The sequence below is a fragment of the Austrofundulus limnaeus genome, unplaced genomic scaffold, assembly GCF_001266775.1.
Source record: "Austrofundulus limnaeus strain Quisiro unplaced genomic scaffold, Austrofundulus_limnaeus-1.0 Scaffold10, whole genome shotgun sequence".
Taxonomy (NCBI): domain Eukaryota; kingdom Metazoa; phylum Chordata; class Actinopteri; order Cyprinodontiformes; family Rivulidae; genus Austrofundulus; species Austrofundulus limnaeus.
This window is the reverse complement of record NW_013952412.1, coordinates 1,430,183-1,453,129: the sequence shown is the minus strand read 5'-3', so window position 1 is coordinate 1,453,129 and position 22,947 is coordinate 1,430,183. Positions and strand designations below refer to the sequence as shown.

Sequence of the window (22,947 nt, the reverse complement as noted above, 5' to 3'; positions counted from 1 at the left end):
GTGTGTGTGTGTGTGTGTGTGTGTGTGTGTGTGTGTGTGTGTGTGTCAGGAAGCAGCTAATCCCATGAAAGGCCACGTGAGATCAGAGCCGAGGTTCAGACACGGTTCTTAGTGGAGTCGGTGGTGCTGACTGGTTTAAGACTGGACTTCACACATTTTTTAAATCCCTCCACTTAGCCTGATCACCCTCAATTAGCCGCTGTGTGCACGCACATGTGTGCATGTGTCTGATTTTAGAAACTGGAAAGTGGATATGTTTTATTTAGTCTAAACAACTTTCTTATATTTCTTATTTTTCTGTGTTTGCCTCTTTTCTTTGCCAGTTTGAGCATCAGACTCTCGCCTACAGCCAAACAGAGTGTGGGAAAGGAAAATGCCCCTATGACCCATTTCAGAGAACAGCCTCAGCTGTTGTTGGTAATACAACTGGTTATATGTAGTTTATCTTAATTAAAATATGAATCATAAATCAGCACAAATACAACACGACTGATGCTTTTGGTTAGTTAGGTTTAGCTGATCATTATTTGAGTTTACCATAAATAAAACCCAACAAAGAACAATATCCTGTCTGTAATCAGTCATTTTATCTAACAAACAAACCAGACAGGATATGAGTTTGTCAACGTTTTCTCTGCAGAAGGATGTCTCTTACTGTTAATTTAACTATTGCTTATTTGGATGTTTATTGTGTTTTCATTAAATTTTGGAACCACATACTTTTTTATAGTTTTTTGGAGTTAAGCACAATCTGCAACAAAAGCACAATATTATTTGAGCATTTGCCTTCCGAGCGATCGTTTTTGTGTTTTTGTAATTTAAGATTTTGTCACGTTTGCGCACATTGTGTAGACGGCGAGCTGTATGCTGGCATCACCTCAGACTTCATGAGTCGAGACTCTGCTTTCTTCCGGAGCCTTGGCAGACGACACGTTATCCGCACAGAGCAGTACGAGTCCACCTGGCTGCAGGGTAAGTGCCAAACACAAACAGAAGGAAATCTGAGAACTGAAGACTCAGCGCAGCGCAGCGGAGACGTATGTAGTGTATATTCGGGGTTAGACATTGACAGAACTTCCAACTTCCTTTTCAAATGTTTAGCAAAACAACATTTCTTAGTTCAACTGAAATGTAACCTCTCGGCAGCATCTCTGCAATCACCCTAAACAGTCTGTTCTTGTGTTATCAGGTCAGTTTGTCGATGTCTGTTGCTGATAACAACAGCACATGTTGACTCTCTGTAAACTCACGTCCACATTCATCAGTCTTCTTGTTATATTGTTTCATACGTGTTATCTGCGCACCAGTGTAGTTGTTTTCCACTACAAGTGATTTGCTGCAATTGACCTGTTGTGTGTGTGTGTGTGTGTGTGTGTCTCCAGATGCCCAGTTTGTGCGGGTAGCGCCACTGTCTGAGACTGATAACCCAGAAGACGATAAAGTTTACGTGTTCTTCACCGAGCGTGCTCAGGAGGCGGAGGGGGCGGCTGGGAAGGTGCTCTACTCCAGAGTGGCGCGCGTGTGCAAGGTATGACAATAAACAGGTTTGTGCGCTCGCCTCGCAACTCGTCTGCGTGAAGTTTACGCAAGCGGTGTTTTCTTGCGAGACTGTACGTGCCAATCAGTGTGCGTCTGTCCCTGGCGAGGGTGAATGATATCAGCAAGTGCGCGTCCACTGAGTCTGCTGGAATCTTTGATGGTTGTGTGCGGTGGGTGGTTTTTGTTTGTCCATGTCACTCTGTCTTTTTGCTCTCCATTGATGTTTTTTACATCTTGGCTCTTTGTGTTTGCTTATGTTTGTCCTGCTGAAGTGTCCACACTCATTCATATTTTTTTGCACACTGCCAAAGGCCGTAATGATTTTGTTCATTTTTTTGTAGCTTTGTATGTATTAGTACTGTTAGCAAAATACACTGCCTGGACAAAAAAAAAGTCGCCACCTGGATTTAACTAAGCAAATCAGTACAAGCCTCCTATTTGATAATTACTGCGTAGGTGATTATATTTCAGCCTGCATAAAGTTATGTAACCCCAACTGGTGCAATGACACACCCTGCGGTTGTAGAAAAGATGTCAGTCTGTTTGAGAAGGGTCGAATCATTTGCATGCATTAAACAGAGGAAACATCTAAGGAGATTGTGGAAACTATTATTAGTAAAAATTTTACAGCGCATTGTTAAAAAGTGGAAGGATCGTGGGGACCCATCTTTTTTGAGGATGCACCCATCATGCCTAGTGCCTACTGTACCAGGCTGTGGGGGCAGGGCTATGATCTGGGGTGGCTGCAGTTGGTCAGGTCTACGGAGATTATCCAAACAAGGCCACAGCGACTGTGTGCCGTAATCAAAGCTAAAGAAGGTCCAACGAAATATTAGTGTGTGAGCTTTATTTTTTTATTTTTTGGTGGCAACTTTTTTTTTTTGGCCAGGCAGTGTTTCTCTGGTATTAATGAACAGATTTTAATGAAACTTTCAGGAAGTAGTTAATAAATAATATTGTTCCAAAGTATTATTATTGAATTTACCACTGGTTCACTTTTGGAGTCAATACAATTAAAGCTGCCCTCCACAGTAAGCAATCTTAGCAAACACAAAAATGGCCACGTCTCAGCTAATTTTGCAGGTATTGAGCTAAAATGTGGTGTGGTAGTTTCTGAAACTGATCCACAACTTGTTTGACAGTAGGTTTATCTTCAGCTGCTTGGATAACCAAAGCTTTGGTCCAGTATGATATTAAGGTTGTTACCAAAACAATGTTAATTTTATATTCTTAAAGGGCAATATCATGTAAAATCAACTTTTTTGATTTTTATATCATGTTATAATGTTATCCTCTCATCAAAAACATGCCCACAGTCTTTGACTCATTCATGGATGTTTGAGAAATCCTGTAGTGTCCTGAGGCAGCAGGCAGGGGAGCAAAAATGACCGGTTGGGTCTAGAACCGCCTTTTGGGATCAGCTCCTCCTCTGGGCTGTGTCTCCAAACCGAGCTTCCTCATCATAGAGCACACCCACCCGGCCCTGTGCTGAAATGGGTGGGACAGAAGCGGAAGTAGGTTCTTAAAGAGACAGAGGCCAATTTCAAGGTGTTTGGAAACAGAAATGATGAGAAGTCAAGTTTATTTTGTATTTAAACATAAAAACATCATTTCAGTAACAACTGAAGGTGACATAGTTACTTTATTATGGTATAGAATTTAAATATATGCCTGAGAAACACATATTATTGCCCCTTTACACAAAATAATACAATTTGTTTAAAACGTTTAGCTTTAAAAATGTAAGAAAAGGCTTAAATTTTACACTTAAAAATGAAAGTAAAAATTTATTTAAAATGTCCCTGTCCAGTATTAGGTGGGTTGTCAGTCTAGCATTTATCAACATTGTATTCCCATTTTTATTGTGTTGCAGAATGACATTGGTGGGCAGAGGAGTTTGGTGAATAAGTGGAGCACTTTCCAGAAGGCACGTATGGTCTGTTCGGTTCCAGGACCAGACGGCCTGCAGACACATTTCGACCAGCTGCGTGAGTAACAACACAACTGGCTACCTCATTACACGCACAATCAGACTGCGGCTGCTGCTCACAATAACAGCTTGAGCTCTGCCACTGAAGGCTTTATAAACAAAAGTGTTGGGTTCAGATATTCAGCCGCTTTTTGTGTTTTCCTCTTTGTAAACGCTGATGTTTTGAGGCGATGAAAGAAAGTTCACAGACTGACGGAGGTCTTCAAAATCGCCTCAGTTTACTGTATATGTCTCCATAACTACGCTGTTACCATGGTGACCAACACCCCAATAGGTCACCTTGAGTTTTTCGTTGAGCTTCATCCTAGGTTACCATGGTAACTAGGCTCAACATCCAGCGTGAGTTTCTTCATCGTGGAGGATTCGCACTCATATCGTCCACTCTGTTCAGAAAAAAATCTAATATCGTCTTGAGTCTTTAATGTGTATTTTAGTGAACTTTTATTTATTTATTTATTTATTTATTTATTGCATTGGCCAGTTTTAATTAGTCTATATTTACTTGTAGGCATACAGTAATAATACTCTCCTGTCATATTAATGATAAATAATTTCTTATTCACCAGCTGGCACAAACATATGACTCACAAGAGACTCTAGATTCTGTTATTCTTCAAAATACGGTCCAGGATGTGGAACACTTGTCGAGAGAGTTTAGATATTTTTAAGTGAGATTCTATGTAACAGTTATGAGTAATTATATTTTATTCTGGGTAGATACCTTTTTGTAAGATCTCTTCTTAATGAAATACAGTTTAATTCCAACCAGGCTGATGAGCTAACTGCTGGTCTGAGTTGTAATAAAATGAATTGCTACTATGTTAAAACAGTTCCAATCTCAAAATTCTATAATTATTGTCTATATGTTGAGAGCATAAATCAGGGCTATTCAACTAAATTTCTCTGGGAGCCACAGTTACTGCAAGTCAACAGCTGAGGGGCCGAACGTCCAGCAATTAAAGTTATTATGTAAATAAACCAAGTATCACAAAGATCTGTTACCTTTGAAATAGTTTATTTTGTTGCATTTAATAATGAATACAACACACAGAACACTATGGAATAAATGTAGTGATAATAAAACAATATCAAAAACAAAAAATAACACATTATGCCTCTTATTTGCCACAAATAAAATTTTGACATCTCTGACTTGCCAAATTTTTAAACTAATTTTATTTTGCCTTTCATAGTTTTATTTTCAACTGCTTGTAGTTTTAACTGTCTTGTGTGTTTATAGAAATGGTTTTTACCAGCTTGTAACCAAGATTCTGATGTTTCTGTAGATACCAAACACGTCTATGATGAACTAAAGGAACTTATAAGAATTAAAGTAGAAAACCGGGGGTTTGGGCTTAAGAGATGAATGCCCTGGCATAAAGGATTACAAAAGCATTTGTATAAACCTAAGATTAAAGTTATATTAAGGCTTGGTTGATCTTCTGTGTTTAGCTCATTGGCCGCTTCAAATTTAATCTCTTTTTCTCCAAACCGAGGTCATTGTAAGAGCTATCTACAACAGGTAAGATACTAGATGTTCATAACTTTCTGCAGAACCCCACTTTAAAGTATTTAAAGTTCAGTTGTAAGCTTGAAGTTTAAAAAAACTTGCTTGTTAAAAAGTAAAATTTAACAGATACTTTTTTCTTTTCAAGACAGTTATCAAATAAAAGACAAACCTTTCACCCCAGATGGAACTTGAACCCCCAACCCCTGGGGTTAGGAGGCCAGTGCCTTATCCATTAGGCTTAGACTTATGCTGGTTAATAACAGAGAGACAACCACAGTAGAACCGAATGGGGAAAAGGTCAGGGCATAAAAGTGTCATCATAAATCTGTGAAAAAAAAAAAACTGAAGACATGAAATAAGGGATGAAATGGAGCAGAAATGCTTGCAATGGCCTTTAGATTACAAACTGTCAAGTTTCTTCTGGACCACTTTGCTGCCATTCCCTCCATTCACAGCTTTTACTGGGCCTTTAAATAATTGTGTCCATGGGAAAAAAAAATACACGCAGCTTAGCTCATCTCAGCTGTTCATATAAACAGAGAAGCTTTAGAGGAAGCAGAGAAACTCCTGCTCAGAATGACAATTTATGTGTGCAGCAAATGAACTCAAAACAGCAAAATTTTCACGCTTTCATCTAGTTTACCTCTCACACAAACTCACAAATGAAAAATAACAAACACTATTTGTGCACACACACACACACAAATCTGCAGATTGTGTGTTTCTAACACACTTACACCAGCCTCAGCTTGTCTGTGTACACAACACAGTTCAGACTCGTCAAGAAGCGTAAACATTTCCACCCATGCATGCCTGTGGCCGTGTTTTACACATCTGATAAGGGTCCATATAAATTTGTTTATGAACACTCTTCAGCAACACACAGACACACACAAACACACAAACCACAGATCCCATACACAGAAGATTAACACTCGAGGTCAGGAGCGCTGTCGGTGTTTTGTTTACGCCATGCTCTGCCAAACAGAAACACTACAGATCCCATAAACCTCAGACGCTCTGCGGGTCCCACAGCAGAGAGGTGGACGGCACCTGGATGTGTGTGCGTGTATGTGTGAGAAATCTCAGTAATTAAAACATGGTGACGGCTGCGCAGCTGTTGAGATACTAAAAAAAAAAAAAAAATAACAACCACATGATAAATCGATGTTAAAATAAGATTCAAGGTGCAAAGCTGCATGAATGCTTACAGTTTCAAGAATTCCCCGTTATTTATCACCAAAAGTCACCATAGACAGTGATGGTAAACTCTTCCTGGTGCCTACTGATAAAAGATATTTTATTAAACTGAATATTTGGACATATGAAGAAAAAATTTTACTACTGTTTTATCCAGTTTTGTAGCGTGACAACATCTAATTTCATCATCTCTGAATGTACAGCACCTTGTGAATTTATTTCTGCGAAAGGCGCTATATAAATAAAACTTTACTTACTTATTAATTTGGAGGTGATTGCAATTTCCTTCATAACAATATGTATTAGGGTCATTTTAAATCAAAACATCAGTGAATAGTAACTTGATTTTGAGTCAGCAAGGCTTGAAACACAAGGATTTTATTTAGGGATGCACGATATATCGGCATTAATATCGGTATTGGCCGATATTGGTCATTTTTTAGAATATCGATATCGGTCCGATGAGTAAAACTGGGCCGATATTAATGTCCGATATTTATTTCCCACTTTTTATCTTTGTGTTTCTGTTTTGGGAGGAGAGATGGTTGATTGAGCAGCATCTGTTTGATCATGATAGTGATATTGACACTGTGCAGCCAAGAATAACTGAAGTATGGAGCCATGTCAGAGGTCTGGTTGTTTATTTACGGTWTCAAAAACAGACCAAGTGTGTTTGTGCATATATAATTTGTTTGTGTAATATCAGTAAATATCGGTTATCGGCCATAACAGCAATAATTATATCGGATATCGATATCACCTGAAATTTTCATATCGGTGCATCCCTAATTTTATTAAATATTTAAAAACAAAATAACATTATATGCAAAACCGTATGTTAGGGAAGATGGTCAATTACTACCACATCAAAATTTAGCTCAACATCTCAAAAATTTAGTGAATTAAAGCTCTTGAATCATGTTTATTTCAAAAGTTAATCAGATGCTCAGCATTCGCACTTTTAAGATATTTTTTCTTCTGTACATTTTTGGCACGTATCTCTTCGCAACTTTTATGCTGTTTGTACCATTTCTATATCAAAAATATTCAGCTCCTTCAGGATGTTCCTGCTGTAACCTTTGGTACTTCGGCAATTTATACCTTTTGAGATATTTAGCTTTTTGGCCACATTTTTCTCATTGAAACTGGATGGAGCTGTCTGTAACATCATTACAACTCTTCAAAAATGTTTATAGTTCTTTACTGCACTTTTTGCCTTTTGTTCTGATCCTGCTTGTTTTTCTTTACTTACGTGCTAATTTCAGCTTCATTTGACTTTTAATTTGCTGATTTTAATTTCTTTCTTCTACTTCCTAACCTTTTCTGCTATTCTTCTGCTTATTTCCTCTTTTGTTTCTTTTAGTTTCTTTCTGCTACTTTAAGCTTTTTGTGCTTCTTTCAGCTGTTTTCTGTTTTTAGTTCAAACATGAGCATTTTTCAGCTAATTTCACATTTTTGTGCTAATTTCAGCTTCTTATTGCACAATTCCGCAGACAGGCTCATTTTGTTTCTTTGTGCTAATTTCAGCTTTTTTTTTTAGCTATTTTAGGCTAGTTTTAGCTTTCTTTAGCTATTCTTCAAAAATCTTTCAGCATTAAGCATTCGCACTGCATTTTCACAGAAAATGCAATTCTCTAGTTAATGATTCTCTTCTGTAAGTTTCATTAATATCTGTCCAGTGGTTTATGAGATATTTTGGTAACAAACAGGGAAATACAATTTCATCCACCTTCGCCTTTTTGCCAGTGATCAGTAATCAGAGACACATTTTCCTATCTCTTATAAACTAAGGATTTATAACCATAACCAGATGTTTTAAACTTTAGTTTTTACCATGATAAAAAAACTTTAGTAAAGTTTGTTATTGTGGCAAGGGCATCGTTTCAGAAATCGTTTTCCTGTGGTATTCTACAGTTATAAACAGTGTTTTTTTTATTTTAGAGGACTTTATCTAAATAGTGTATTTTCTTACTTGTTTTGAGCAAAGTAAAGCGTCTGTTCTGCAATCGCCACATGAACTGATTCACAAGGCGATTGCATTGAGTTTATTGTTCTTTTGTTTTTGTTTTTGCAGCCGAGTGGCTTTGTTCACTTTCATGTGTCTGACTCTTGACTCTTTTTATTGACGCCACCAGTGTGGAACAAGTCACGCCTCACTGAACCATAGTTATTCAAAAACCTGTCAAGTGGAAGCTCAGAAAGTTCAAATATGAATCTATCGCACAGGAAAAGTTTCTCAGTCGTGTTCTGCTGTCATCCCTGTTGTTGTGGTTGTTAGTTCAGAGGAGAGTCATGCTGTGAGGTTTTGGTGTTGGAGACAGACATCTTTTTGTGGCTGGAATTGGTGTCCTGACAGTAGAAACACTGAGGTATTTTCAGCCGTTCCCGTCATCTGTTTTTGTCTGGGTAAGGTTTAGTTATGTTCCAGACAGAAGACAGGACTCATACTCGTATCATAAACTGGAAAGACAAATGTGTCTGGAACGGTTTGTGGATGGTACTGAGGTACAGAAACCGTGATGGTTAGACGGAGAATCTGTTCTGTCAACTAGACAATCTTTTCTTAAGCAGGTGGAAATAAATCTGTAAGGTCACATTGTAAATAGATACAAAGACAAAATAAATTTATGTTGAAATGATGGACAGTTAAAGACCAAGAAATGCATTAACACCAAAATATGTCTAGACACTAACCCCAGATTTACACTACATGTGTCTCCGCTCCGCTGCGGTGCGCAGATTGCAGCTTTTCGTTTGTGTCTCAATTTATACAGCCTCTGCTCCGGTCCGACAGACGTGCAGGAAGGAGATTGCATGATAAATTCAGTGATAAATGTGGAAGTGACAGCAAAAAATAATTAATTCTGTGAAAGACGAACTCCAAACACAGCTGAAAACAATGATATAAAAGGCTTTTGGAATCTGTGTTGAAACTGTCTCACTGTCGTCTTTCTAAAACTTCTGATTTCAAAATAAAGTCCATGTGTATTGTGTGTGTACACATGCTTCATGCTACGTTTCCATCTGCTTCCCAAACAGAATGATACATTCTGACAGCATTTGTGTAGAAATATATCCGTATATTTATTAATATAGCGGCAATTTCGACATCATTCCGACAAATTATCCCACCTAATAGTGTTTTATTTTGAAAATACGGATGTAGTGCTCGTTTCTTTTCCTGTTGGTGCGAGGTAATCTTTAAAAATTGACTCCGGCGCAGCTCCGGCATCCAGCAGAAATAGGATTGAATCTAATTTTGCCAGATCGCCGTCCGCTCACCGCCGCCGTGCGCACCCAGTGTAAACACTCTCGTTGGTTATAATGGGTGTGTATTTGCTGCGGAGGTCGGGACTGGAGCGGAGTCATAACGCATGCAGTGTAAATTAGGGGTAACAAAGATCATCAAGCTCAGCAAGTCATTTAGTAATGTTTTCGGAGATACATTTAAATGTTGCTGGTGAGAGAATCTGTGTATGGTTCTTTCTTTGGGTTTTCAGTTTCAAAATAAAATTGCAAAAATAAAACAACCATGTTGTTTTTTTTTATTTTTTTCATTTTCAAAACCTAAATGTAAAACTGAAAAATCGAACTAATTAAAAATCTTTGACTTGTGCTTCAGCTATTTAAATCTAAAATAAACGATACTGTTTTAGAATGTAGTGATACCGGAAATGATGGAACTCGACAAAGAAGAAGAGTTCATAGTAGCTGGAAGACGGCTAAAAAACTGGAACCAATCCTAAAGATCTTGGCAATGGCTGCACTCAAACTCAAAACTTGGAATATTAAAACTATTTTTATTTATTTTATATACAAGTGCAAGTACTTTTACTTTAAGTTGGTTTTAATGTGTTGTTTTTAAACTACAGATGCAGCAAATGGTTTCTGTCTTGTTTGAAATATTCCAGTTATTCTCAGTGCTCTGCTACAATTCAGGGTTTTTCAGTTATTCCTGTAAGGATTAACCCTACAGAATGGCACAACGCAAAGAGGTGTGTTTTTTTTTTTTTTTTTTTTTGTAGCTATGGCAAGTTATGAAAGCCATGTGACATTATTTTTAAGAGCTGAGGGATCTTCCAGCAGCTGTACAAACTGGTGAAATGGGGCCACTGCATTACTTTTAATCCACCACCTGTTTCATCCCCTCAACGTGAGACATTTTCAATGGTTGTATTGTTTGACTTGAGTTGTTCTAACACTACTGTGCTTTCATCATCAGATTAATGAATTCTTGCTGCTACTGTACAGCTATTTGACCTTGGAAAATATGTTCATTGTACCATTTCTCATGGAGTTTAAAAAACAACTTTTCAGCTTTGATTTACAGCTTTGATTTTCAAAATTTCCCTTCAAAACTTACCGTTTTCAGGTTAGTCGTGTCCATTTTGGAGGCAGTAAAGAATAAAATTTGAATAGAGATGATGGAGAGAAGCTCCAGTTTGCTCCAAACATGAACTAAGAATGCAGTAGTCACCAAAACTCTGTCAAATAAATCTAATAAATGTTATGGGTTTTTTTTTTTTTTTTGCTGCTTCATTACCTCATCATCATGGCTAAAAATGGGCTGAAAACATGTTTGCAGTGGTGAAGAAAATTAATTTCTTTTTAATTCCTGCATTGAGCCCATCTAATCCATCACTGCAGGTGTACTGAAAGAAAAGCCCAGTTTGAAAGAGACTTGGAAGAGAAGGATAGATGGAGAAATGTGGGGCTTTAATTCAGAGGGACTGAATGGGTCAAAATGGAACGAGTAGGAAGAAAACAAGGGATGAAGGAGAAAAATTCTGAGTGGTGCAGAAGCCGTTCTCAAAGTGTTTTTGCTTTTAAACTCTTAGGTGAAATCTAGGGAGGACTGAAGTTTAGATGATTCAGAGGAGCACTGGAAATAAATCAAACCAAAAAGCAGACAGGTCGAATTGCAAAAAAAGCAAAACTGAATAAAATAAAACAACTCCCTGCAGGGATGCTTTAATGCTCACTTCAGGTTCTTAAAGTCTGTTTGAAAAAGACTATACGGGCATTAGGGCAAATGGAAATAACTTTTGCAAAGTTGATATGATGTAACTCACCAGCTACGTGCTAGAGCTGATGCTACCGACTGGCATAATCCCAGATAGATGCATAGATGAAAAGTATTCAAGAAGAGCTGCTTTTACTTCAAATACTTCTGCTAAAATTTAACCACTAGCTTCACAGCTTACACCCTAATCTTTTCTTCTACCCCGTTTAAGCTCAAATGTTCCCTGGAAATGTTACCAGTCTGGCTGCAAATGTTCAAATTGGATGAGACATTAATATGTCTCATACATAAGGATTAAGACCTGCAAAGCCAAGGGGGTTAAATTACCAGACCAAATGGATGCACAGCAATTATTGTCAAACACTGTAATATTCTGCGTGCTATTAAAGGTGACAGAAAGGAGGAGTAGCCAACAAGAGGTGGATGTTGGTATTTAGGGTGACTAGATTGAAAGGGAAGGGGGAAACATTAGAAAGAGAGGAGAATAGGGGTATTTTCCTGGGGGGTGGTATTCAGGCCAGACAATTAGGATGAGCAGGAGGAGAAGAAAGATAGGGGCCAAGGCTGCAGGTCTGCGGGCTAGACAAGACTATCTTCCCCCAGGGGGGAAACAGCCTAGATTTGTTTAGAGAAGAAGACACAAGAACAATCCTCCAGAGAAAATGGGCCAGACAGACAGATGGACGAAGAGATGGAGGGATGGAGAGATAGCAGAATGGAGGGATGGAGACTGGGAGGTGCAGCGAAAGTGAGAAAGACAAAGAGAGACACCCAGAGGGATCCTGGGATTTCCAGGTAGAGTTGAGTGGAAATGTGACAAGCAGCTGATGAGAAGATTAAGAGTTAAACAGAAAAGGTGAGTCGAGGCTCCAAAGGAAGACAAAGCAAAGAATCAGAGCGTTTGAGACTGAGAAAGAGGATGTTGTTGAAAAGATATGAGAACGCCGAGCTGGTTATACAACTGCTGCATAATTAAAACTTTAAATCCTTCAAATCTGGAAACATCTGGTCAAAAAGAACGGGCAGAAGCAGGCTGACCTCATATTTCCTGCACTAAATGACCGTGACACGTGTGTCTGTGTGTGTAAATTTATGTCCTCCCTAATTTGGAAATAAATCAAACGCTAAAGAGATATAGAAAGTATGAAGAGCATCAATAAATCAGCTGTGAATAAAACCTGTCGTGAAGGAATTTTTGCCGGTCTGAGCTGTAAATAACTGAGACGTCTTCTTTAGTCTGTAAAAAGACAAATGTTTTGTGGTATCTTCCAGACTTTAACAATGTTTACATGTAGAGGTTTGCATTGGTGTGCTGTGAAAAAATAGAGTATCTTTGAAGCAACAGGCACATTTTTTTGGTTCTTTCTACAGGGGAGTTAATAAACACCAATGCTTTTATTAACTTTACACTGGACTGTTTTTACTTTTACAAATTAGAAGGCATCCCCCCAGCGCTGACACTATATTGGCTTATATGTATTAGCTCGGTGCTAGCGCAACTAACAAGCTAAACTGAGGTCCTCCATCCATATTTTCAGTTGCAGGTTGCATTCTCCTCTCTGTCATGTGGATGGAGGACCTCAGTGAGGAGAGGAGAATGTGTAGCGCTGAGCTAATACATATATATGGTGATAGCGTCACAGCTAATGCTAAAGCTAACAGGCTAAGCTGAGGTTCTTCTTCCATGAAGCAGCTCTGTTGTCCTCCATCCATATTTTCAGTTACAGGCTGAGTCATTTCTACCTTCTCCTCTCTGTCAACGCTCTCTGGTTTCATTTAAATGAGCGTATCATCAGATATTGCCCAAGATTAACCTTCAGGGTGGAATATAGCTCGCTAGCAGCCTCTCACCGATGACCTATCCACGTCATCATTTACCCAGAATGCTTTGCATGTAAATAAAATGGCCCCGTCCGTGTAATATATCTTTAAACTTCTAGTTTAAAAATTATAAAAACTAAACATCCTACAGTATTTTTACAGACTTTATTTTACAGTTAAAATATTTGTTTATCAAATAAAGTCTAATGTTACAACTAATCGGGGCTCCCTTTAAAGGGTAGTGACTGTGGAGAATTGTCCATGTATGAATGTGAAACATATCAGCGTTTAGAGAGACTTCAGCATCATCTTGCAACAAACCATGATGCTGCTGGTAAAACAGGAAAGTAAACCTGGTAAACATTCTACCAGCCAAATAACTTCATTACCAACATGTTTATACTCTGTCAGAATTTAGCTTAAAGCACTTGTTCTTTTCACACAAACGTACAGTATATCTACTCTACCATATTTATTTATTTCAGTTTTTACTTTGCTCCGACGTGTCACTGAGAGTGGATTCTTAGGTTTGTCTTCACTGAGTGCCACCTAAAAGCTTTTCTCCTGGCTTTTAGTCTCCGCACATAAAAAATTGTTTATCTTTCCACATCTCAAAAAACGTTTCCCCACAAGCAGACCCCAGTCACGTTTGGTCACCAACATGGACAAATATGGTTCTGTCCACCTCTGTAGATCGGCTGTGAAGGTCAAGTGTCCGCTGGGGTGCACTATAATTTAGTTTTATCTGCTCTTTGTTCAGTCTGATTACCATCTCATCAATGTTTCCAGCAGGTTTTAAGAGATACTGCCTGTTAACCACACTCAAATGGGTCCCACAGGGCTGCTTGTGTAGCTATAAAACCGAGCACAGTCCTTATAAATCATCTAGTGCTTTATTTTTTTTAACTCCCTTAAAAACTTTGTGGAACTTTAGATAAAAGCACACATATACATCACCTTGAGTAATAAAACAACCTGTCTTTAAAAAAATCTTTTAAGACAAGTGGAAGGGAGGTGAAAAATAAACACAAGAGATGATAAAGTTTTGGATTGATGAAAGGGTTTGAGCACAAAGGGACATTTTTCTGTGGAATGTGAACCAGAAAAGAGAACTAACAGAAAAAAATAACATGATGGAGTTGATGAAACGAAGTAAACTATATAAGAAGGAGAGAATCAGAAATAGTTACAGTTAATAAAATGCAAAGAACAAAATCTAGAAACGAAAACTTGCAACACTAAGCAGCAGAACGTGAAAGCTGCAGAGTGTAAACTGCCCATCATGCAACGTGCAAGGATGCATTATTTCTTTGTGTTTGATGTGCGGGAGCTCCCTGATCCGTCACCGTGTGTGGTGGTGAGTGTGTGTTGATGAGTGTGTGTTGATGCGTGTGTTGTGATGAGATGAGATTAGCCTTCCTGCAGGGCCGTGGCTCCATGGAGGCCACCTGAAGCAGCAGGAATGACAAGAATGTGGGAACTATGATACGTTTCGCCGTCTCCATCACCAAAGCTCCTCAGCGTGGAAGAGGAGAGCAAAATATGACCTTTAACTCATTTTTAAAATTATTTCAAAAATAATTGCAATCAAATAAGAGGGAGTGCAAAATGTGTGCACTTATTGCAATTATACACCTTTCCTATTAAACACCATATCTGCTGTATAAATTAATTTAAAAACTCAGAACCATTATTGTAAACAGTACATCATTATCCCTCTAAAGGCGACAAACTAATCTAAATTTTCTTCATTTTATTACATTAATGCAAATATAATTTTAAAATAACTTAGCAATCAGGTCCTTGAAGATAAGCTCTACATTCGATGACTCAGTTTCTTTCTTTTTGTTCCTGCTAATTAACGGATTACTCATTTTTGCTCAGCCCAAAAGAGAAAAAGACAGACAAGGCTCCACTCTGCTAACTCTGTGTCTCAACATTAGTTTGAGCTCTGTGAGTTTCTAAATCTTTCAAAGCTATTTGGCAAACATACCCTAGGAGCTGAATCAAGTCATGTATTTATAGAATATCACAGCATGCCTCCCGGAAAACAAAGCGCTCTCTTCTCTGCCGTTGTGATGGGGTGGTAACAACATTCCCAGCTTTTATTTCAGACAAAACAAGACAAAACAAAAAATCTTTGAAGCAATTGGAATAAAAAAACTATAAAAAAAACTCAAGTTTTTTCTGAACTGTGACAGGAAATAACTAAATTATACAACAGTGAGCAAAACTAAATGTGTAGCTAGACGGGGACAACTTGTTAGGTTCTTAATTGAATCTTTGTTTTTCTCAGTTAGGTTTGAAATTTACATTTTTACATATTTCCCAAAAATCCTGAACTGATTAAACTGAAAACACATATTTATGTGTAAAAAAAATAACAGTTAAAACAACCACAGCTGCAACAAAGTGCTGTAAATGTAAAATGAAAAACATGGAAAAACACAAAAAGAAGATTAAAAACAATAGAAATCAATAAAAACAATAAAATAGGAATTGAAAAAAAACTAAAAACAAGTCTCAGGATGTGCCGAAAGCCAGGGAGTAGAGATGTGTTTTTAAAAGAGTTTTAAAAGTGAACACTGAACGGCCTTGTCTGACAGGAAGTGGACGATTGTTCCAATTTCTCCTCAAGCACTTGCTTAAAGGGAAGGTTGGTTGTTTTCTATGAATAGGTGCAGATTTATATAGATAATTTTGAAATAAATGGTTAAAATCGGGGTTCAGATTCCATTATTCAGTGTTTTTTAAGACGATCCACAACTTCACCTGTTTGAGTCCAATCTGGTTCGAACTGACAGTGTCTGAATCAGACGCCCTTAAAGATGGACAGATGGCGACAGCGACGTGAGAAAACGCATAAAAGCGTTGTGAGCTGCTGTTCGTGAGATGAAGAGTGAAGGCTGAGGTGTGATGTTGGTGTGAGGAACAGCAGGTGTCGTCCTCCGGTGGCGGACTCGGCCCTCGGCTCTCCCACTGTGGCTGGTTATTAATGGCTACAGATTCATTACCAGCAGCCACTCAGCCATGCTGCCAGTATGCCCAATGCTATTAGTCACACAACACACTGATAGATGTGCACGCTCCCATACACACAATGGCATACACATAATGAATACAAAGTGCCCAACTTAAACACACAAGCATGGATCACTACAAGGACGCATGAATATTGCTCACATATAGTCAAACACTTACAGTGCAACAATAACGTAATACGGAAATTGCTTTAAATGATCATTTATGTGCTGCGTAACTAATGTTTCTGTTTTTTTGTCTCTTGTTCATCCCTCTTCTTCTTATTCTTTGTGCATTCAGAGGACATTTTTATTCTCCAAGGGAAGGACAAGAAGAATCCTCTCATCTACGGCCTGTTTACCACTTCAAGGTAATCATCTTTGTAATGCAGAAACGATGGACATAAAGTAATGTATAATTTATAAATCATTTACATTCCTGTTTATGATGAGGGGAGAAAGTGCCTTTAATTTTCACTGCACACGCAGAGTCCTCCTACACAGCGAGTTCAAACAGTTTGAGTTAAAGATATTTGTCAGTTTCTACCATCAGATACTGTAAATTTAGATCAGGCTTTTCTGCAGGGGAGGAAAACTTTAAATGTCAAGTGAAGAGAGGAACAAGCGTAAAACAAGAAACTTCCAGCTGAGCTACTGGAGGCCTTGTATGAACAGTACAGGAGGTGGAGTTGCAAAGTTTAAAAATAGTGTCCTGAAAAGTTGGACTCTTTATTCAAAAGAAAAACTAAATTTCTTTTTTAAAACTCAATCCTTGTATTTGGCAATTTGGGAGAAAGGTTGAACACAGGGTGGGTCTTTGAAAGTTTTCTGTTTAAGTCTTTAGGAGTCTGCTCTGGTTTTGTCTCTTTGGAAAAACCACAGGTCTTGATCAGCTTGATGGTAGTAAACGTTTCTCCTAAATTCCAGTATACGCCTCTGGATCTCGATACCCTCCCACATGTGAAAGCCATCCAGGCCGTATACCCAGATGCACCCTCGGAACATCACAGGCTTTTTGTTTCTTTGGTAATAACAGCTTGAATGCTCTTTCTCATCTTTGGCCACAGACCTTCGTTTTTACCACAAACAAGCTGAAAGCGTGGACTCATCTGACCACAGAACATGTGTTTGCTGTGTTTCTGTGCGTCTGAGATAAGCTCATGCCTCACGAAGTCAGCAGAATTTTCTGCAGAGTTGATATATGAGCTCTTTCATGTTTAAGTTACAACCAAACTGTATTAAACATGAAAGAGGCAGCTGTGGACTGTGTAGAGTGACTGTTTTCTAATATTCCCACTAATGTGCTTAATAATAATTATGTTGTCACTGCCATTATGTTGGTCACTGGCAATTTATTTTTACCCTTGTGCAAGACAGTTGTGTAGCACTGGCAGCTTACATTAGGAACATCACAGGCAGTTGACATAAAGTTCTAAATTGTGTTAAAGGGGCAATATCATGTAAAATCAACTTTTTTGAGTTTTAAATCATGTTATAATGTTATACTCTCATAAAAAAACATGCTCAAAGCCTTGCTCTGACACATTCATGCATGTTTGAGAAATCCTGCAGCATTTTTAGGCAGCCATGCTGAGGAGCAAAACGACAGGTGGGGACCAGAAACGTCTTTTGGTACCAGAAACGCACCTGGGATGTGTCTTTAAAGGGATCCCCGATTAGTTGTAACATTAGACTTTATTTGATAAACATATATTTTAACTGTAAAATAAAGACTGTAAAAATAATGTAGGCTGTTTAGTTTTGTAAATTTAAAAATATATATTTTAACACGGATGGAGCCATTTTATTTACATGCAAAGCATTCTTGGTAAATGATGAGGTGGATAGGTCCTCGGTGTGAGGCTGCTAGCGAGCTATATCCACCCTGAAGGTTAATCTTGGACAATATCTGATGATCGACTCTTTTAAATGAAACCAGAGAGGAGAAGGCAGAAACGACTCAGCCTGTAACTGAAAATATGGATGGAGGACAACAGAGCTGCTTCATGGAAGAAGAACCTCAGCTTAGCCTGTTAGCCTTTGTGCTAGCACTGATGCTATATTGCCTTATATGTATTAGCTCAGCGCTAGCGCGACAAACAAGCTAAACTGAGGTCCTCTATCTATATTTTCATCACGGTTACACCTCCCCACCCTCCACCCCACACACCCCACCCATGACTCCTGCAGGCTCTCGGCAGTAACAAAGCAAACGAGTGAAAGTGAAACTTAAACTGTCTGCTGAGCCTCTCAACATTAGTTCTCACTCAGTGAAGCTCTTTTCAGATTCAAAATACCTTTGAGGAAATGTATTTTCAGGAGCCAAGTAAACTGCATCATAGCGCACCACATACCAATCATAACACGAGGCTCGGGCTGAGTGTTTGGGACTAAACAATGACGCCTCATCTAACACACTGTCATGTGAGACGCACAGAGGTCAGTGTCACAACCTGTGAGATACCCACCCTCCACACTTTCTGATGTCACGGTGACTCATGAGGGAAACATTCATTCATGTTCACATCATGTGAGCTTCCGTCATCACTTTTATCAGCTCACTAGAACAAGCTCTGTATTCTTTTGTGTTCATTATGAGAAATATGAGTTTATGGAGCAATGCCATCCATCCATCCATCATCCATCCATTCATCCATCCATCCATCCATCCATCCATCCATCCATCCATCCATTCATCCATCCATTCATCCATCCATCCATCCATCCATCCATCCATCCATCCATCCACTATGCCTTGAAAATGATCAGAATCCCAAACTGCTTCAGTTGAGGAAGGAGTCTACTCTCCTTATCTCAAGGCTGAGTCTAGCCAACCTATAGAGAACTTTACTTCAGTCACCTGTATCTGGGATTTTACTCTTTCACTTATAATCTATTCATCTTGACAATAGGTGAAGGTTGGAACAAAAACAGACAAGCAAATTAAAACCTTTTCCGTTTAGCTTATATTTATCTTTTCACCGCGACAGACCGAAGCAACTCCCTCCATAATGAGGACAAGGCCCTGACCTGTCAGTTCATCTCTCGCTCCATCTTACCATCCTACATCACACCTGGAACTCCTCCACTTGAGCCAGCGACTCTATAATTCACTCACAAAAGAAAATACAGGACAAAAGTGTGTTTCTAGTAAAAACACAAATGGGACTGAGAAAAGGCTCAAGGAGCCTGGAACAGAAGACAGCTGAACAAATAAATAAAGGCAGTGTCTCTGAAAATATGGTGTAGGGGAAAAGTAAAAATAAAAAAGAAGAAGAAGAAATGAGTTCCCGAGGAATATATTAAGAAAGCCTGGGTTTTCTCATTTTCTCCACGTTACTGTTGGCGTGACATGCCTGTTCCTGAGCCTGACTCCAGAGCTCCACAGTAGCAACAAAACTATGACAACATTTGGTGTGGTGGAGCAGGGTGTTTCCGTCTGTCCTTTTTTTTTATGTGTGTGTGTGTGTGTGTGTGTGTGTGTGGAAAGTGTCTGAAATCATAGCAGGGAATGGACAGAAATCTAAAGCATCAAACTGGGTGGGGTCCTAACCACAACAGCTCAGGGTGCAGAAGGGTCATTCCTTATGTCCCCATGGTACAGTCAGGATTGCTCACACACACACACACACACACACACACACACACACACACACACACACATTCACACACAGGCTTTTGAATGCTACAATGAAATCAAATGTGTAAACTGTAAATCTCTCATCTGTTCTTTGTGTTTTTATTATCTAGTATTTTTTTCATCATATGACCTGTATTATTGAGCGTTCCTTTTTAGTAAAGTTTGTTTTTATGCTTTTGTGGCCCCCCCCTACTGCAAACCTTGTTGTCACTGGTGCCAGATTTTAGCCTTATTTGCAGTAACTTTTGTGAGGTTTCGAGAAAAAAGAAAAAAAAAAAGAATCATTTTTTTAAGAGTCTGTAAACATCTGCAAAACAGACTGCAATTACAAAGAACACAAATGTGGTTGTTCCTTCCGAATAAAGCAAATCAAATCTATTCGTGTTAACATCTGATTTAATTTTAATGTACCTTCCAGCAATGGCAGCTTTATAAATACTTTCCCAGTGGAGCTTCTGTGGTCTCTTTCATCAGAAGTCTTGATGTGTCAGGCCCTGAAAAACAACTGGGAGGCAGACACGAGTGAATTTACTGCTTGGTTGCACAATTTTACGTGCTAAATAATTTTTAAGCTAACTTTACATCCGATGTCCTCCCTGAAACTTTGCAGTGAGGAGGCGTGATCCAGAGCAGCATCAAACACGTGTGCTGCATATGTGTCACCCAAATGACCCGAAGGAAACCAGACTGAGTCATCACAGTGGCTTTTTTGTCTGCTCTATTTCTACTTTGCGAGATTCTTTAACATCATTTTTGTAAAAATAAAATCAATTCTCCAGATTCTGCTGTTAACTACAATCACTGGTATGTGTTGTGGGAGGAACCGATTCTTTTAAAGCAGCACATTTATCTGGTGTGATCTTTGGTCTGGAGAACATTTTACTGAATTGATGAGTTCAGGTTGAAAAGCCACAGTGAGTCAGAGTTTCTCAAACACTGCATCCCTTTCTTTTACTTCACTTACAGCCTAAAGAGAAACAATCAAAGCAATTTTCAGCTTGTTTATCCATGCTGCTGGTGGAGAAACAGTAAGTGGTAACATTATCTCCCGCTCTGTCCTCAGTGATATCCTGAACGGTTCGGCGGTGTGTGTTTATCGAATGGAAGATGTGGTTCGAGCTTTTAAAGGAAACTTTCTGCACAAAGAGGGGCCTCAGTATAAGTGGGCAGAATTTACAGGCAAGGTGCCTTACCCACGACCAGGAACTGTAAGTGAACACTCAAAATGGTCTTCTTCAGACTTTTTTTTAAATGTGTTATTGAGCATAATCTTTGCAAAACAACTTAGATGACTGCTGTTAAATATAGAAACAACCCTCAGAAAAAAGACATAGACTTGCATTAGAATCTACAGATTTCATTGTAAGGTTTAAACTTTACTTTGAAGCTTTTGCAACACATTAAAAATCTCGTCTCCCTTTTATTCTCAGTGTCCTAGCAGCACATATGGAAGCTACAGCTCGACCAGAGAATACCCTGACGATGTGATTTTCTTCAGCAGGACCCATCCTCTGCTGCAGGTTCAGCTGATCTCTCACTTTATTAAATTGCATGCATTTAATTGTATTAAACCTTGCACTATTTTACACTGAGCTGAGTAATATTTCTCTCTATTTTAGTCCAAAGTCTTTTATAAAATAAAAAAAATTGAATACGCACAGCCAGGACATTTTTTTGTCATATAAGCACAGTCAGCAAAGATCAAAAACGTATTTATCGTGGTACTTTAAAAAAAAAGTAATAACTTTTATTTTAGGAACATGTCCTGCCGCTGGGAGATCGCCCCCTTCTGGTCAGAGTGGGCGTTCACTACAAGTTTAGCAAGCTGCTGGTGGACAGAGTGGAGGCTGTGGATGGTACATATGATGTCCTGTTCATAGGCACAGGTAAAGGCTGATGACCTTTTTTTACCCACTGGGCCTTTCTTGGTGTAAACATTTAATGTTTTTTTTTCTTGTTTTTTTTTTTCTCAGACTCGGGACTCGTGCTGAAGGCCATCCATCTGCCCAAAGAGCACGGTCTGAGTCAGGAGGTCACTCTGGAGCAGCTGCAGGTCTTTCAGGTATAAAAAACATTCTGTTAAAACATATTTTATTCTCATCATTTTCTTTGTGTTGGCATGTTTTCTATAATGTATTTTTTATTACAACTCATGCATCAAATCAGCGTAGAGTTTTTCAGATTTTTATTGCAAATTGAGGTTTTTGCGTGCATCTACTTGGGTTCATCCTTTCAAGCATCACCGAATAAACTCTTTGCATTACATTTCTGTGAAGACATAATGCTCAGCATACGTTTCAAATAAGCCCCTGCTTCGAAATATAAATACAGTCATGATGTGATGAATTCCATATCTAATCCTACCATATGAAATGAAAAGAAACCGCAGTCTACAGCAGGACTACAGCACACATTGCTTACGTTGGAAATTCTCAGCAATAAAGCAAAGCATGCACCATTTCTGCCAAATACTTAAACACTGCTAGACTCTGTTAAATATAAGAGCACAGAAATGCAGTGAGATCCCCCACATACATACAGCATATACAGTACTAACATACCACAACAATGTGCACTTTATGTTAAACAAAGCAAACAATGCAAGCTAAAGAATTTTACACTTATTAACTGTCTAAAAATATTTACCACAATAATACATATGAACCCAGTTTATGTCTTGTCAGTGTGAAAGGATCCTTTATTTTAATTCAGCATTTCAGTCCATGAAATAGAGCCGTTCATACTTTGTTTTTATCTTCTGCTGCAATAAAGGTGGGAAAATATCTATCTATCTATCTATCTATCTATCTATCTATCTATCTATCTATCTATCTATCTATCTATCTATCTATCTATCTGTCTGTCTGTCTGTCTGTCTGTCTGTCTGTCTGTCTGTCTGTCTGTCTGTCTATCTATCATATATCTAGCATCTGTCTATCTTTCTATCATATATCTATCATCTGTCTATATATCTGTCTATCTATCATATATCTATCTATCTATCTATCTATCTATCTATCTATCTATCTATCTATCTATCATATATCTATCTATCATATATCTATCATCTGTCTATCTGTCTATCTATCTATCTATCATATATCTATCATCTGTCTAACTATCTATCTATCTATCTATCTATCTATCTATCTATCTATCTATCTATCTATCTATCTATCTGTCTATCTGTCTATCTGTCTATCT

General features: G+C 38.4%; 1 protein-coding gene across 1 annotated transcript in view; it reads left to right on the top strand.

The window, feature by feature from the left end:
- The window catches only part of sema3h (sema domain, immunoglobulin domain (Ig), short basic domain, secreted, (semaphorin) 3H), a gene marked incomplete in the record, with an annotated part of 61,231 nt that overhangs the window by 31,659 nt on the left and 6,625 nt on the right, over positions 1-22,947 (top strand). The window contains 9 exon segments of the mRNA XM_014001771.1: positions 324-417; positions 853-972; positions 1,383-1,528; positions 3,413-3,527; positions 16,405-16,474; positions 20,807-20,951; positions 21,174-21,263; positions 21,500-21,629; positions 21,717-21,805. Of these exon segments, the coding sequence (XP_013857225.1) occupies positions 324-417; positions 853-972; positions 1,383-1,528; positions 3,413-3,527; positions 16,405-16,474; positions 20,807-20,951; positions 21,174-21,263; positions 21,500-21,629; positions 21,717-21,805 (999 nt within the window).